The 15,795-nt window shown below is 50.6% G+C and overlaps 1 protein-coding gene across 1 annotated transcript; it reads left to right on the top strand.

Annotated features, from left to right (window-relative positions):
- The first annotated feature begins 13,226 nt into the window (after nucleotides 1-13,226).
- On the top strand, nucleotides 13,227-14,627 carry LOC109783263 (large ribosomal subunit protein eL22z). Its single transcript, XM_020341863.4, has 2 exons — nucleotides 13,227-13,564; nucleotides 14,279-14,627. Exons 1-2 carry the CDS (start codon nucleotides 13,320-13,322, stop codon nucleotides 14,421-14,423), a joined length of 390 nt encoding a protein of 129 aa, XP_020197452.1. The 5' UTR covers nucleotides 13,227-13,319; the 3' UTR covers nucleotides 14,424-14,627.
- Nucleotides 14,628-15,795: the final 1,168 nt, after the last annotated feature.

Raw genomic sequence — 15,795 nt, 5'->3', positions numbered from 1 at the left:
AGATTACTCCATAGATTGATCTTGGTGATGCGTAGAAAATTTTGAATTTCTGCTACGTTCCCCAACACAGCCGACGTCAGCAGCACAGAGAGGTGAATGTTGTCGCTTCCGAAGCCCCAGAGTTCATGCACTGGTCCGAGAAGCCAATCAGTTAGCCGACCACCCGGAGGTGATGCCTTCTCCGGGTTCCTATGCCCTGGTGTTGGATGCAACCTTTGCAACAGAGAGGCGAGCTGCTCGCTTCTCCCGGATTCTGATAGACGGCGGTAGCAGCATCAACATCCTCTACCGTGACACTATGGAGAAGCTGTGCATCAAAGAGAAGCAGCTCCAGCCCAGTCGGACTGTCTTCCATGGCATTGTACCTGACCTTTCCTGCTCACCAATCGGCAAGATCAAGATAGATGTCCTCTTTGGAGACAAAGATCACTTCCGCCGCGAAGCAATTTGGTTTGAGGTGGTGGATCTGGAGAGCCCTTACCATGCACTGCTTGGCAGACCTGCCCTGGCCAAGTTCATGGCGATACCACACTATGCCTACCTCAAGATGAAGATGCTAGGAACCAAGGGCATTATCACCATGTCTGGAGATTACAAGAAGTCGGCCTCCTGTGCCGCTGCCAGCAGCCGGCTGGACGAGTCCCTTGTGATTGCTGCTGAGAGGAAGCTCCTTGACCGGGTTGTGGCCATGGCTGGCAAGCAGCCGGACCTGTCACCAGACCCCAAGGAGTTGGAGACTTAGGGCTCCTTCTAGCCGGCCAAAGAAACCAAGAAGATTCCCTTGGACCCGGACCACCCGGAGAGGTTTGCTGTCGTAGGTGCTCACCTTGACAGCAAATAGGAAAGCGAGCTCGTCGATTTCCTCCGTGAGAATCGGGACATCTTTGCATGGTCTCCCAAGGACATGCCGGGTGTTCCGACGGATTTCGCCGAGCACAAGCTACACGTCAGAGCAGATGCAAAACCAGTCAAACAACCCCTCCGTCGCCTGTCAGAGGAGAAGAGAAGAATTGTTGGTGAAGAGATAGCCCGGCTTCTAGCAGCCTGCTTCATTATGGAAGTGTTCTTTCCAGAGTGGCTTGCCAATCCAGTCCTTGTACTGAAGAAGAACAACAAATGGCGCATGTGTATTGACTATACCAGCCTCAACAAAGCTTGCCCCAAAGATCCGTTCGCTTTGCCTCAGATTGACCAAGTGATAGACTCCACAGCCGGATGCGAGCTGCTGAGTTTTTGGATGCCTACTCAGGGTACCACCAGATCAAGCTGAACCCGGCCGACAGGCTGAAGACCGCCTTCATCACACCATTCGGAGCCTTCTGCTACCTGACTATGACATTCGGCTTGAGAAATGCTGGTGCCACCTCTCAGCATTGCATGCATAAGTGCCTCCTCAAGCAACTCAGCAAAAATGCCCACGTCTATGTAGACGATATTGTGGTGAAGACAGAGAAGCGTGGCACTCTCTTGGAAGATCTCAAGGAAACTTTTGAAAATCCGCGCCATTTTCAAATCAAGCTCAACCCAGAGAAGTGTGTCTTTGGAGTGCCAGCCGGCCAGCTCCTTGGTTTCCTGGTCTCAGAGCGCGGCATTGAGTGCAACCCTATAAATATCAAAGCCATCGAGAGGATGGAGAGACCCACCCGACTGCGAGACGTCCAGAAGTTTACCGGCTGCTTGGCATCCATCAGCCCCTTTATCGGTCGGCTGGGCGAGAAGGCTCTTCCCCTGTACCAGCTCATGAAGAAAACCACTCACTTTGAGTGGAACGACAAGGCGGACGAGGCCTTCCTCCATCTCAAGAAGATGTTGACCATGCCGCCTGTTCTGGCCGCTCCGGCTGCTAAGGAGCCCATGCTTCTCTACATTGCCGCCACCAGCCGAGTGGTCACCACAGTCGTGGTGGTAGAGCGCCAAGAAGACGGCAAAGCACTGCCGGTCCAAAGGCATGTGTATTACTTAAGCGAGGTGCTGTCAGCCTCCAAGCAGAACTACCCCCACTACCAGAAGATGTGCTACGGCGTGCACTTTGCCGCCAAGAAGCTCAAGCCATACTTTCAAGAGCACCCCATCACGGTTGTCTGCCCTGCCCTGCTTGCCGAAATCATAGGCAGCTGAGATGCATTGGGCCGGGTGGCCAAATGGGCCATCGAGCTGGCCCCCTATACCATCTTCTACCAGCCTTGCACCGCCATCAAGTCCCAAGCGCTGGTTGACTTCCTCGTCGACTGGGCCGAGACCCAGTACCTTCCGCCAGCGCCGGACTCCACCCATTGGCGGATGCACTTCGATGGCTCAAAGATGCGCACCGGTTTGGGAGCTGGCATCGTCCTCACCACTCCCAAAGGCGACAAGATCAAATACATATTGCAAATCCACTTTGCAGCCTCCAACAATGTGGCCGAGTATGAGGCACTCGTACATGGACTCCGGCTGGCCAAAGAGCTCGGCATCCGCCGGATCCTGTGCTACGCCGACTCAGACTTGGTAGTCCAACAGTCGTCTGGCGACTGGGACGCCAAGGATGCAAATATGGCGAGCTACCGCTTCCTTGTCCAACAACTCAGCGGATATTTTGAAGGGTGCGAGTTCCTTCACGTGCCACGGAACGACAACGAGCAAGCAGATACCCTGGCACGGATCGGCTCCACCTGGCAAGCCATACCAGTCGGCGTCTCCCTTCAGCGCCTCCTCAAGCTGACTATCAAGCCTTCGCCAGAATCAGAGTCTATCTTCGTGCCGGCTGCTCCCGGAACAGTCGGATCCGACTCAGGGGCTGCAACAGCTGGCCCGGGAACTTCGGCAGGCGGCTCGGGGGTTGCAGCAGTCGTACCCGGCCCGGGGACTTCAGAGCCCGGCCCGGAGGCTGCGGCAGTCGGCCCAAAGACTTTGGCAGGCGGCTCGGGGACTGCAGCCGTCGCACCCAGCCCAGGGACTCCAGAGCCCGGCCCGGGGGCTGCAGCAGTCAGCCCGGGGACTTCAACGACACAGCAAGCGGCGGCCGACTCCACACCGCCGCCTCCCAACCCAACCGCCCTAGTATCAGTAGCCGTGGTGACAGTTGATGAAATCGAAGCACCATCATGGGTGCAGCCCATCCTCAACTTTCTGGTGAGCAGAGAGCTACCAGCCGACGAGATCTTGGCCCGACAGGTGCAACGTCGGGCAGCAGCATACACCATAGTCAACAGAGAACTCGTGAGGCACAGCATCACTGGCGTGTTCCAGCGCTGCATAGAGCCAGAGAAGGGCCAAGCAATCCTCAAAGACATCCACCAAGGCGAGTGCGGCCACCACACGGCCTCAAGATCCCTTGTCACCAAAGCTTTCCACCACGGTTTCTTCTGGCCGACTGCTCTAGAAGATGCCAAAGATCTGGTCAAAAAATGCAAGGGGTGTCAGAAGTTTAGCTCCAAGCAACATCTGCCGGCTTCTGCACTCAAGACCACCCCCTTACCTGGCCTTTTGCCGTCTGGGGGCTGGGCATGGTGGGCCCATTTAAGACAGCACGCGGCGACATGACCCATCTGCTTGTCGCCGTGGACAAATTCACCAAGTGGATTGAAGCGAAGCCAATCAAGAAACTAAACGGTCCGACTGGTATCGCAGATATCACCGTCCGGTACGGTGTACCACACAGCATCATCACCGACAATGGCACAAACTTTGCCAAAGGCGCCTTGGCCCGTTTCTGCACGATGCTGGGCATCCGACTGGACTTAGCGTCCGTTGCCCATCCGCAGTCAAACGGCCAAGTTGAGCGAGCAAACGGCCTCATCTTGTCCGGCATCAAGCCCCGACTGGTCGAGCCTCTGGAGCATTCGGCCGACTGTTGGATCGACGAGCTGCCGGCTGTCCTCTGGAGTCTCCGCACCACTCCGAACAAGTCAACCGGCTTCACACCCTTCTTCCTCGTGTATGGGGCCGAGGTTGTCATCCCAACTGACATCAAGTTCGACTCACCTCGCGTCACCATGTACACGGAGGCAGAGGCGAAGGAAGCACGAGAAGACAACGTCGATCTGCTAGAAAAGGGCTGGCTGTTGGCACTCAGCCGGTCCGCCATCTACCAGTAGAGTCTGCGCCGCCCGAATCTTGGGGGCTACACCCAGCGGGTGTGCTGACGCGCCCCCGCGCGAGAGAGAAAGAACGGAGTGCTTACTCCGGCTCTCGGACAAGTCAGCGATCCGCTTGGCCAGCTCTTGGACCTGGGAGTTGTAGGCGGCTGCGCGGATGTTGTGGTAATCCTGCAACGAAGACAACAGAAGGAAAGAAAGGGTCGGCACTCGGAACTTACCTTTAAGTTCCGAGCCGCCTGCTCAGCAGCCGGCCCGGAACTCGGGGGCTACACCCAGTGGGTGCGCTGGCACGCCGCCACGGAAGATTACAAGAATTAAAGAAGCAAAGCACAAGGGGCATACCCGGACGGCCCCTCGCGTAGCCAGAAATGCCTTCGTGTAGTTCTGGAGGGCGGTGCCTTGGGCCTGAAACTGGGTCTGAACCTCGTGCGCAGCCTTGTTCAGGACACCCGTCCCCGCCCCCAGGCATCTAGTCTGGTGAGGCGGCATTGGAGGCCTCCGCCTCAGGGGCTAACGAGCTCGCGGCCCCGATCTCCTGTTGCGGTGGCGCTGAAGCCGCTTTCGCCGCACGCTGGCGCCCTGGAGTGCGGACCACGGGGATCGCCCCCACCACCAGCTCGTCGTTGACTGGCGGCGCCAGCGGCACGTCAAGATGACTACCTTGGGCCTCGGCAGTCAGCGCTTGTGGGGCACCTCTGCCCTCAAGATGACGGCGTCGCCCCCGTCCCTCTCCATAGCTGGCTGGTCATCGCCGGCTCCTCCAGTCGGCGCTGGGATCTCGGGTGCCGGTGGCGCGGAGCGCAGGGGGATAATGAGTTGCGAAGTCTGGCCGCGTGCGGCCTCTTCCGCCTACGCCTTGGCGACCGCGTCCGCCTGGGCCTTGGCCGCGGCGTAGGCCTGGGCCATGGCCGCCGCGTCCGCCTCCTCCTGCACCGCCTTGGCCGCCTCCGCCCTCTGCCATTCTGCCTCCTCCCGCTCCTCGCGCGCCTCCCACGCGTTCTTTTCTGTCGCCTCCTGGAGGTCGGCGAGCGGGTCTATGCGGCGGGTGTTGGCGGAACCTTCCGCCGCCCCGATCACGGAAGCAGAGGCAGACCGCTCAAGAGAGAGCGGGGGCCTGTTCAAACAAGATAAGAAGAAACTCAGAAAGAATTTGCGAAAAGAAAAGAAAATGCAAAAGAAAAATCGAGCACTTACGCGGACACCATCGAGGGCTGTTTCGGGGGCTTCTGGAACTGGACCGCCTTCGCGGCGGCCTCGTGCCGCTTGGTCGCAGCAGCCGTGCTCCTGGGCTTCGGCCGGCTGCCGAACAGCAACGAGCCGGCTCGACACTTCGGCGCGCCGCCTGGTGCAGTCGGCGCGACTGAGGAGCTCTCACCCGCCTTGTCGGTGCCGTGCGCGTGACGCGACACGTTGTCCTCATCATCATCATCCGGCCAGTCTTCGAGGCCGCGTCCCCCTCCGGAGCCGCCTGCTCCACTAACGCCACCCATGGCGTCGTCCTCCTCCATGGCGGCCGTCCCCAAGTCGGGGTCGTCCACATCGCTCTTCGTCCGGTCCGGCATGAACACATAGCCCGATTCCAGAGCGTCGGTGGCCGACTGGGTCGAGAAGACCTGATCCATTGCCGACTGATCAGACGGCAAAGCAAGAACTCGAACAAGCAAAGAGGAAAAGAATAACAAGACTCACCACAGGCGGCGGGTGAGCGCGGCTGTACGGCGGCTTGCCGAACTGCCAATCCTTCTCCGACAACTTGCAGTTGGAGAAGTAGTTGACCAGTTGGGCCACCTCCATGTCCGGCATCTCCCGCGTGCTCATCTGGCATGGGTCCCAGTGCCCGCTCATGCTGCTGATGATGTGCGGCCGGGCTTGAAGGGGCAGCACCCGGCATGCCACGTAGGCGGCCAGCAGGTCCGAGCCCTTGAGACCCTCCGACTCCGTCATCACCTAAAGTCGGGCGAGGGCGGCAGAGGAGGTGGCCGACAGAGTGCTCGGCTTGTACTGCCAGTTGGCGCGCGGCTCGGCAGGCGGGCTGGCCATGTAGGCCGACAGGTTGATGTAGTCCATCGTCGGGTGTATGTTCTTGATGTAGAAGTAGGACTTCTGCCACAACTTGCCCGACTGCAGCAAGGAGACGGGCGGGAAGCAGTTCCCGGCACCCGGACGCCGCACCGCCACGCAGGCTCCGCACTGAGCCGCCGTGCCCTTGGTGGCGGTGCCGAGTTTGAGGTAGAAGCACTCTGCCCAGAGCTCGAGGGTGGGCAGAGTGCGGAGGTAACCTTCGCACATGGTGACGAAGGCGGACAGCAGCACCACCGTGTTTGGCATGAGGTGATGCGGCTGGACATGGTAGAAGTTGAGGAATGAGTGCAAGAAGCCACTCGCCAGAAGGCCGAAGCCACGAAGGAAGTGGGAGCGAAAGACGATGCGTTCGTCGTCCTCCGGCACCGGCGAGATTTCTGCCTGGGGGGGAGGACACGCACCTTCACGTTCGTCTCCCGGGATAGCCACCGTGTTTGATGAAGGAAGGAGAGGTGGTCCTCATGGACATTCGAGCCGTCCCAGTCGTCGGCCCGTAAGCGCGCCATGGACGAAGAGCTCGTTGGAAGCACGGTGCGGTGGCGAGCGGGCGGAACCGCGGCGGAGCGAGAAGGCCGTGGCGAGAAGAAGCCCGGCGACGCTGTGCTACAGCAGCGCCTCGGCAAGACGAAGAGGTGTTGCAGCAGCGAAGAAGAGGAAGAGAAGAATGATGATGGCGAAAGCAAAGGGAGAGGAGGGCGCGCGTGCGTCTTCCGCCCCCCTCCTCCCCCTACTTATAGCCCCTGGCGGCGGAGACGAGGGGGCGGAACGTGGGGGGTCGTGGGATTAACTGCGCCCACAACCCCACGACTCCCAGTTTACCGCGCAGTAACGGCGTGCATTTACTGCGCCCCGGAATCTCAACCGTCCGCCTCGGCAGCAACGGATCCGCGCGCGTGCCGAGGCCTGGTAGTGGCGGGGCCCAGCCTGCGGCGACGTCTCGTCATGCGCGTGGGCTGGCAGGCTGGCCCAGCCGGCTGGCACCGCGTGGCGTGCGGACAGCGGGCGGCAAGCCTGGCGCCCAGCTGGCGTGCCACCTAGCTCCCGCCACGACATTTCAAAATCATCAGGCGGCCTGCCTGGTCGCGGCCGACTCCCGCCAGTCGACACTACGGAAGATGGATGAACCAAAGCAACAAGACCACTCAGAGTAGGAAGCTGCCGAGGCTCCTCGCCTTTTCAGCCGCGGCGCCCCACTAGCTTCAGGGACTATTGTCGGAGTAAATGACCACGGGTAGCCTCATCAGGCTCCCTTGGTATTTCAAGAATCGGGGGCGGCTGCGCCCCTCAAGCATCAAAGACAAAGGACGGCCTTCTTAGGGCCGGCTGGTCCAAGCGGCCGGCTGCCGGAAGGCGGCGGAATCCAGAAGGCGGCCTTGAAGTGGGCCGACTCCTAGCAGGCGGCCTCCAGAGAGCCGGCTCCCAGCCGGCGGCTCCCCATGCCCTCAAAGTTTGCACCCACATAAACACGACAAGACGGGGCGTGGCTATAGTGCAGCCTGTCACCCCCCGAATCCAGGGCAGGGCGTGGCCACAGTGCAGCGTACTGGGCGGACATCCCTCGCCCGGCGCGGCACTGTTGCCACGCGGCTCCTGACATCATCCATGGCAGAGAAGGCCATGCTCCCACGACAGACTATCGGTACGGCCCACAGGCGGTGGGCCCTACCTGTCAGTGAGAAGCTAGAAGGCGGCGAGCCTGACCAGTCGGCTCAGGGGAGGCCGGCTCCTGACCTGGCGGCCCTCCCCTTCCTTGGAGTTTGTGCGCCATTAACCAGAAGAGACGGGGAGTGGCTACAGTGAACGCCCACCAGGCGGCAGGACTGTAGCCACGCTCTCCCCGACAAAGCACACATCATCAGAGGCGCTGCCACAGTACTAAGCAGCCGGCAAGACCCGCAAGCGGCGGGCGCGGCCTGTCGGCCGAGTACAAGACAGCCGGCGGGACCCACCAGGCGGTGGGCCCCAGCTGCCGGCGGAGAAGCCGGCCATCGGAGACACTGACAGACGGGTCCTACACCCAGCCAGATTACCGTTGTACCCCTGGGGGTAGGCCTATATAAACCCCCCAGGACACCCATGCAAAGGGTTCAGCTTCTTAGATAACACACAGACCATAGAGAGGAGTTGAGCTAGCCTAGCCCTTCTTCCTCCTCTAGCAAAACAGCTCAAGGAGCACCTTGTAGCTACTTGTTGAGATAGTGATCATGCGGAGACCTCGCAGAGCAGGACTAGGGGTGTTATCTCCTAGGAGAGCCCTGAATCTGGGTAAAGTGCGTCGGCGTTCGTGTTTACGCCTTATCCCATTTCCAGGCACCGGCGACGTATTACTCTCCCCCACCATGATAAGCCATCCCTTGGCATATGTCACACGAAACCCCCGACATAGGGGCACCACCTCGGTGCAATTCTACAATGAGTCATGGATTTGTGTCTAAGTAAAACCTTGAAGACGGCAGAAAAGGTCTTGCCGAGGGTCTTCTTTCATCCTTTCTATCCATGTTGTGTCAGCGGTTCCTCCAGCGCCATCGTGGAGTCATTGGAGGTGGTTGGCATCGTCAACGGTCTCATCCGAGAGACAACACACCAAGGATTCCTTCGGCCTCTTAGTAACTGGGTTGGACCATAACTCTTTGAATTGTTCCTGTTCTGGGGAAGCTTTGTTTTTCTTCCCTTTTTTGTTCTTTTTTCTCTGCCTTCTATCTAAATGTCATGTTTTTTATAAAAATAGGTATGAAAATTGATGATCCCTTTTCAAATTCATGATTATTTTTCCATATTTGTGTCTTTTTTCCAATGTATGACTATTTCCAAATTTGAAAAATAATTTCAAACTCGTGAACTTTTAAAAATCCGCAAATATTATTTCGAAATTCACATCTTTTTTCAAATTCGCAAATGTTTTTAAAATTCATGAACTTTTTATGGATTCATGAATATTTTTCAATTTGTGAACTTTTCAAATACATGAACATTTGTTTTCCAATTTCTTAACCATTTTCCAAATTCATGTACAATTTTCAAAATCATGGATGCTTTTTAAATTCCTGAACTATTTCCAAAATTTGCAAACTTTTCAGGATCCGCAAGTCATTTTTCAAATTCATGGACTAAATCCATGGCCAAAATTTTATTTCTCCAGTTTTTCAAAATTAAGAAAAGTATACGGTTTTTAGATCACAAAACAACAGTAAAATGGCGAGAGAAAAATTAAAATGCTAGAGCATGGGTGAGTTGGCGAGTGGGCACCACTATTGCGCCAGCCCATGTAAGCGCGCGTGTGCACCATAGTGCCAGGCGGCGCCGAAAGCGTGGAATGCTTGCTAATGCACAAACATGCACTGGCAATGTCCGCGCGGAGGGGCCGCTCATTATGACGATACCCAGCTTGATGTGCTAGACTAAGGACCCCTTCGCCGGTTTCGTCCTAGGCCACTTTGGACGACCCATGAGTGTAAACCCTAGGACCCCCGATATGCTATATAAGGAGGGGAGGCTATTATAAGATCTCAATTTAGGTGAGATCAATGAGATCATTTCTTTTGAAAACAGAAAACAAGTTCAAACATTCTCAAAACATTTATACACACACATCAATGTTTGATGTACAACCCTCAAAAGTCTCAACCCCTAATTTGGCATGCACTAAAAAGACAAATCGGATGTGAATAGTTTTAAAATACCATTCACCCAAATATGTCATACAATTTGTCTTTTTTGTATCTCTAACTGTACATCGAGTTTTGTGCTGTTTTTTCGAGTTGTAGACACACCCCTCAGGTTTGTTCTCGAATAATTTCATAATTTTTTCGAAATGTCTAAATATAAATTTTTGTGGTAGATCTCTTTGATCTCACCTAATGTGAGCTCCTATACTAGTCTCCCCTATATAAGCTGGGGGTCGGGCTCATCATGGAACACAGGGAATCTCTCGGTACTTTGTACTTTGTATACACCCGACGCAATAATGCAAAGAGCAGGGCGTAGGGCATTATCTCCACCGTGAGAGCTCGAACCCGCGCTAAAGCCTTTATCTCTGTTACCATCTCGCCAAGTCGCCTAGTTAGGATCCCCTACTTAGGGATCTCTCGGATTTAGCTCCGACACGCACCCCGCAGCTAGCAAAACACCAATATGGGCCGACCCATAAGTTAGCTAATGTTTGTTTTGTTCATTTTTTTCGGTTCCTTCTTTTTAATGATTTTTATCTGCTATTTATTTTCAGTTAGTTTTCAATTAAAACAATATCTAATTTTAAAATTAGCTTAGGGACCATAAAATGTTGCAAATTTGAAAGAAATGTTCATGATTTCAAAATTGTTCGTGAATTTAAGAAAATGTCTGCAAATTCAAAAAATGATCACAAAAAATAAAATAGTAGTGAATTTAAAATTTTGCAAATTTGAAAAGAAGTTTTAAAAAGATTTACAAATACAAAAAATGTTCATGAGTTACAATAATGTTCCTAATTTTTAAAAGTAGTTGCTAATTGAAATAATATTCAAGAATTAAAAAATAATTCCTGAACTGAAAAATGTTTGCAAATTTAAAAATTGTTCAAGAACTCAAATATTTTTCATGAATTCAATTGTTTTTCACAAATTCAACAATTGCTGTGGACCAATAATGTTTTGCCGAATATGAAAAATATATGTGCATTAAAGACATATTACATGAAAGAACATAAATCCTCCTTATTTCAAAAAATGTTCACCAATTAATATAAATAATGAATTAAAAATTATTCATTAATAAAAATGGTTCATCAATTTGATAATGTTTGGGTGATTTCTAAGTAATACCCATGAATTAAAAATATATTCAAATATTCATAAACTAAAAAGGAATAAATAAAAATGAAAAGTAAAAACGAAAAATACCAAAAGAAAACCGAAGTAAATCAGAGAAAGGAACAATGAATAAAATTTGATCCAATGGTAAACACACAGGAGAGATGCAAAATGGTCCAGTTCATGTAACAGTGCTACCCTTGGAGGGTGGACATTTGCGTGGTATTCCCGGGGTTACGACGCGGGGACTAGTAGGATTGGCCGCGATAAGTCCTATCGTGCCTTCAGCGTCGGATCTTCTCTATGGCGCTCACATGAAGGCTCCCTGGGCCAAGCCCAAGAATGGTTGGTCGCTCAGTACTCCTAAGTTCGCTCAACTTTTGACTTATGAAAAAAATGAATCTGATAAATTCTAAAAAATGAAATAAAAATAAAAAATTTGAAAGAACGTGGATTCTAAAAAGTTCATAGATTTGCAAAAAAGTTCAGGTATATGGAAAAGTTGAAAACTTTGAAAAACCTCATGAATAGGAAAAAAGTTCATGGATTTGAAAAAATCACGAATTTAGAAAAAAATCATCAATTTTGAAAATTAAAATCCTGGATTTTCGAAAAAATTGTCAGTTTGGAAAAAGTTCATCAATATTGAAAAAATATAGATTTGAAAAAATTTCATGAATTTTATAATTTTTTTGTCAAATTTGAAAAAAATTCAGTTGATTCAAAAAGCTGACAGGATGAAAGTTCGATAATTTGAAAAGTTCATGAATTTTAATAGGAAAAAGTTCAAAATTAAAATTAAAAAGGAAAGAAAAAAGAAAAGCAAATGAACAAAACCCGACCCAAAAACACACATAAAAAACAAAAAAAATCTGCATAAGAAAATGCACTACAACTACAATCGTAAATAGGCCGTCCCGCTCGGTTGGAGGGTGTGCACCGGCTAGTGAACTCCGTGATAACCGACACTTAAGGCGCGAAATAGGAACCAACAATTGCACGAGAGCTCCTTGCTGGTTCCTTTTTAGTCTCCTTGTTGGTGCCTTGTGCGCTAGTTTAGCAGGCGACGGTCACGTGCAAGGTCATCTGGGCCGGCCCATATAGCACAACCGATCACTTCTCTCGATTGCTTGACCAAACAAAACTCGCATGCTCATTGGATTCTCACTGCTAGCTCGGGCATCAGTTGATTCTCAAACAAGAAAAAAACTCCGGCATCAATTGACCATTGAATCTTTGACCGCTTGTAGTAGACCACATTGACTTTTCAAAAATTGAAAAAAGTTCACTTATTATGAAAATAAGTTCATGAATTTTTAAAAAGTTCATTGCTTCAAAAACAAATTATAGATTTGATAAAGTTCATCAACTTGGAAAAAAGTTCATGAGTTTGAAAAAAGTCATCACTTTTGGAAATGATTTTGAAAAATTACTCATATTAAAAAAAGGTCATCCATTTTTTATAAAGTTCATTGATTTTGAAAAATAGTTTGTCAATTTCTGAAAAAAAAAGGTTTCAAAAATTGTAAAAGTTCACGATGTTGAAAAATGTTCACATGAAATGTAACAAAAAACGAAAAAAGCAAAAAAATTGGGAAAAAATCTTGAAATTTGAAAAAAGTGCACGCATTTTAAAATAGGAACGGGAGAAAAAATAAAACAAAATAAAAACCAAAGAAAAAATGCCCAAACTAAATCATAAGAAAAAGAAAAGGCAGAGTCCTTTCTTAGCGTTACAATTCAATGCACAACAAAAGAATGGAAAAAAGACTAAGTAGGCACGCAAGGTGTGGTGTCCAATTGGTTATCACGGTTACTACTGAACCATGGGGTTCTCATTTTGAATCTCATGTGTGAGCATTTTTTGAAGTTCGAAGAAACAAAAAAACAAGTAAATGGGCCGAGCCCAGGAAGGAGGAGGGTGTGCACCGGTTTGTAGAAGTGCGTGTAATCGGCTCTGAGGGCACCCAATAGGATTTATTTATTTGAGACAACCTCGCAGTATTCAAACTTCACAATGTTTACTGGGACGAAAAAAATAATATCCGGCTGACCTAACCAAACATGGCGGCCAGACCCGCAATAGGAAATGTTTAAAAAAATTGAGACAAAATATGAAATGATAATTGGCACCTCCTCACATCGAATGCTCAAATGTTTTATGGGCCTTAGGTGCCTTCCAAGATCCAATATGATCGAGACCCAACGAGCCAGCCCGGTGACTTGCCCCATGAGAATGGCAGCCCACAAGGCCTATATATAGCGCGCGACCCCTCTCTCGCCCATCTTCTAACCCTAGCCGCCTGCGCGCCGCCACACGAACCCCCACCCAACCCGAGCGAGCGCCGGCCGAGGAGGAAGAGAAGGTGAGATGGCTCGCGGCGCGGCGGCGGCGGCAGCGGCCGCGAAGGGCAAGAAGAAGGGGTCCGTCTCCTTCGTGATCGACTGCACCAAGCCCGTGGAGGACAAGATCATGGAGATCGCGTCGCTGGAGAAGTTCCTCCAGGAGCGCATCAAGGTCGCCGGCGGCAAGGCCGGGAACCTCGGCGACTCCGTCACCGTCACGCGCGACAAGAGCAAGGTCACCGTCACCTCGGACGGCGCCTTCTCCAAGAGGTATACCCCGCGCGCCTTCCACGCTCCATCATGCCTTCCTTCCTGTGTCCCCACCTGCAGTTCCTGAATTCATGACTGTCTTTGCGTAATAGTAGATCTGAGAACTAAGTATGAGCTTGGATTGGTTCATTTTGCGGTGGCGTAGTTGCGATTGGCCAATATCTCTGTTCTTTCGATTGTAGCTGTATGCCCCATACACACTGATGTATATTGTTCTCAACTGTATAAGATGCATGCCCAAGTTGTTAGTAGCTGCAGCAAGAAGTACTTATTCGGCTCCCATAGTTTCACCTTTGTACAGAGCGTTCTAGCTTTTCCTAAATGCAAATGTCTAACTCAATTAGCTGATTATATTTCGATTGTCAAAAGTATTCAGAACTTAAATGCCACAATATATATCATGACCCTTTTAATTGTATTGTTTGCACTTTATTTTGTTTGTGCAGCTTGAGTATTTGTAGATACACCATTGGAACATCAAACGCTAGATAACTTGCTTTGTCTGAATGTTCTAACTTATCATTGCCTTGGCGGTGGAGCTTATCTTTACCTTGCCTAAACACTGAACATTCAGGCCGGTTATACTATTCGTTATCCAACATTGGTTGAAGTGGAAGAAAGATCTTTCTGTCTGTACTACAATTTGCGTGCTATTAGCAGTTACCATCTTTTGTTGCCGTTTAGTCTAATCACATCATTCTTCTGCCTTATCAGGTACCTCAAATACTTGACCAAGAAGTACTTGAAGAAGCACAACGTGCGGGACTGGCTTCGTGTGATCGCAGCCAACAAGGAGCGCAACGTGTACGAGCTCCGGTACTTCAACATAGCTGAGAATGAGGGCGAGGAGGAGGATTAGAGTGCATTGTTATATTGTAGTGCTTGTTGAGTTTTGATACTTGATCTGAGTACCTCCTAGTTATCCACCTATCTTATGTTGTGCCCCGTTGAACCTGGATGGTTTAATTTGAAGAATCCTTATATTTTGTCTCCCCGACTATGGATCCATATGTCTCTGAACCTAGACAAGTAATATGGAGATTTGTTCTTGTTTTCATGTGAACTGCTGTGTAAAACGGTGGTGCTTTTCACTCCTGAAGGTTTGGTCAATCTGATTTTGAGCCTCTTACTCCATTAGTGCTGAGCTATGTCTACAGGTGCCGCTTACATTGCTGGCTCGAATTCTCCCCCTTCTCTGTACAAACAGTATGAAAACTGTGAATCGATCCTCGTACAAACAGCTTGAAAACAATCTGGACGCCGGCAATGTTGGACTCCCAACACCCCGGAACCAACCAAAACCCTTCCCTTTCCACGTCGTCTTGAGAACGTTAGCAGATTCAGAGCAGGCGTGACCGGCCGCCTAGAACTCCGGCGCTTTGCATTCGATCGGCTGCTCCGCCTGCCCTGGCTATTTAAGCCGGCCGACCACATCCCAAAACCCTGCCCCTGAGACCCTTCTCCCATCGTTCGAGCCGTTGTCCAACCACCCTTTCGCATCCTCTTCCGCCGTCGCCATGGCTTGCTTCTTTGCTATGTGGTATAGGAGCTTGTTGAATTTTGATACTCGATCTGAGTACCTCCTAGTCATCACCTATCTTATGTTGGGCTCTATTGAGTATGGATGGTTTAATTTGAAGAATCCATATATTTTGTCGCCTCAAGTGCTGGCCTGAGTTCATCTTAAGTTTTCTCCATTCTGATTTAGAGACCCTTTCGTGATGGTCTGCAGTTGCCACTCAAGTGCTGGCCTGAGTTCTCTCCCATTCTCAAGATCCTGATAGCATGTTTGATAACATTGACCTTCCAAGAATTTGAGCCTGATGTTTGCTGCTATCAAATTGACATACCAAATTTGCAGTATTGATAGGGAAGATATCATTAGGCTAAGCTTTTATCGAAACAGCATGAAAACTGTGAATTGGTGCTAATTTGCAACGTTTCATTGTTCATCATGCGTGACAACATTTACAGGAGACTAATATTCTGTACAAAACAACATGAAAACTGTGAATTGGTCCTAATTTTCTTTCTGAGAGAAGCAGAAGCAATTTCCTTTGCTGGCATCATGGCAGGAGTTGTCTACTCATTCAGCATCCACCACCCCATCTTCTCTCCCAAATTCCAAGACCTAGTTTCGGATCGCCCTCTTAATCGTCACGTTTAACCTATCCATGTCTCGTCGAAATTGTGGTAGGTAACCGGTCCTTGCATAAGCCAGCAAACAATTC

This window comes from Aegilops tauschii, chromosome 2 (genome assembly GCF_002575655.3).
Source record: "Aegilops tauschii subsp. strangulata cultivar AL8/78 chromosome 2, Aet v6.0, whole genome shotgun sequence".
Lineage (NCBI taxonomy): Eukaryota > Viridiplantae > Streptophyta > Magnoliopsida > Poales > Poaceae > Aegilops > Aegilops tauschii.
The sequence above is the reverse complement of the archived record's forward strand: the minus strand, read 5'-3'. Positions and strand labels throughout refer to the sequence as shown.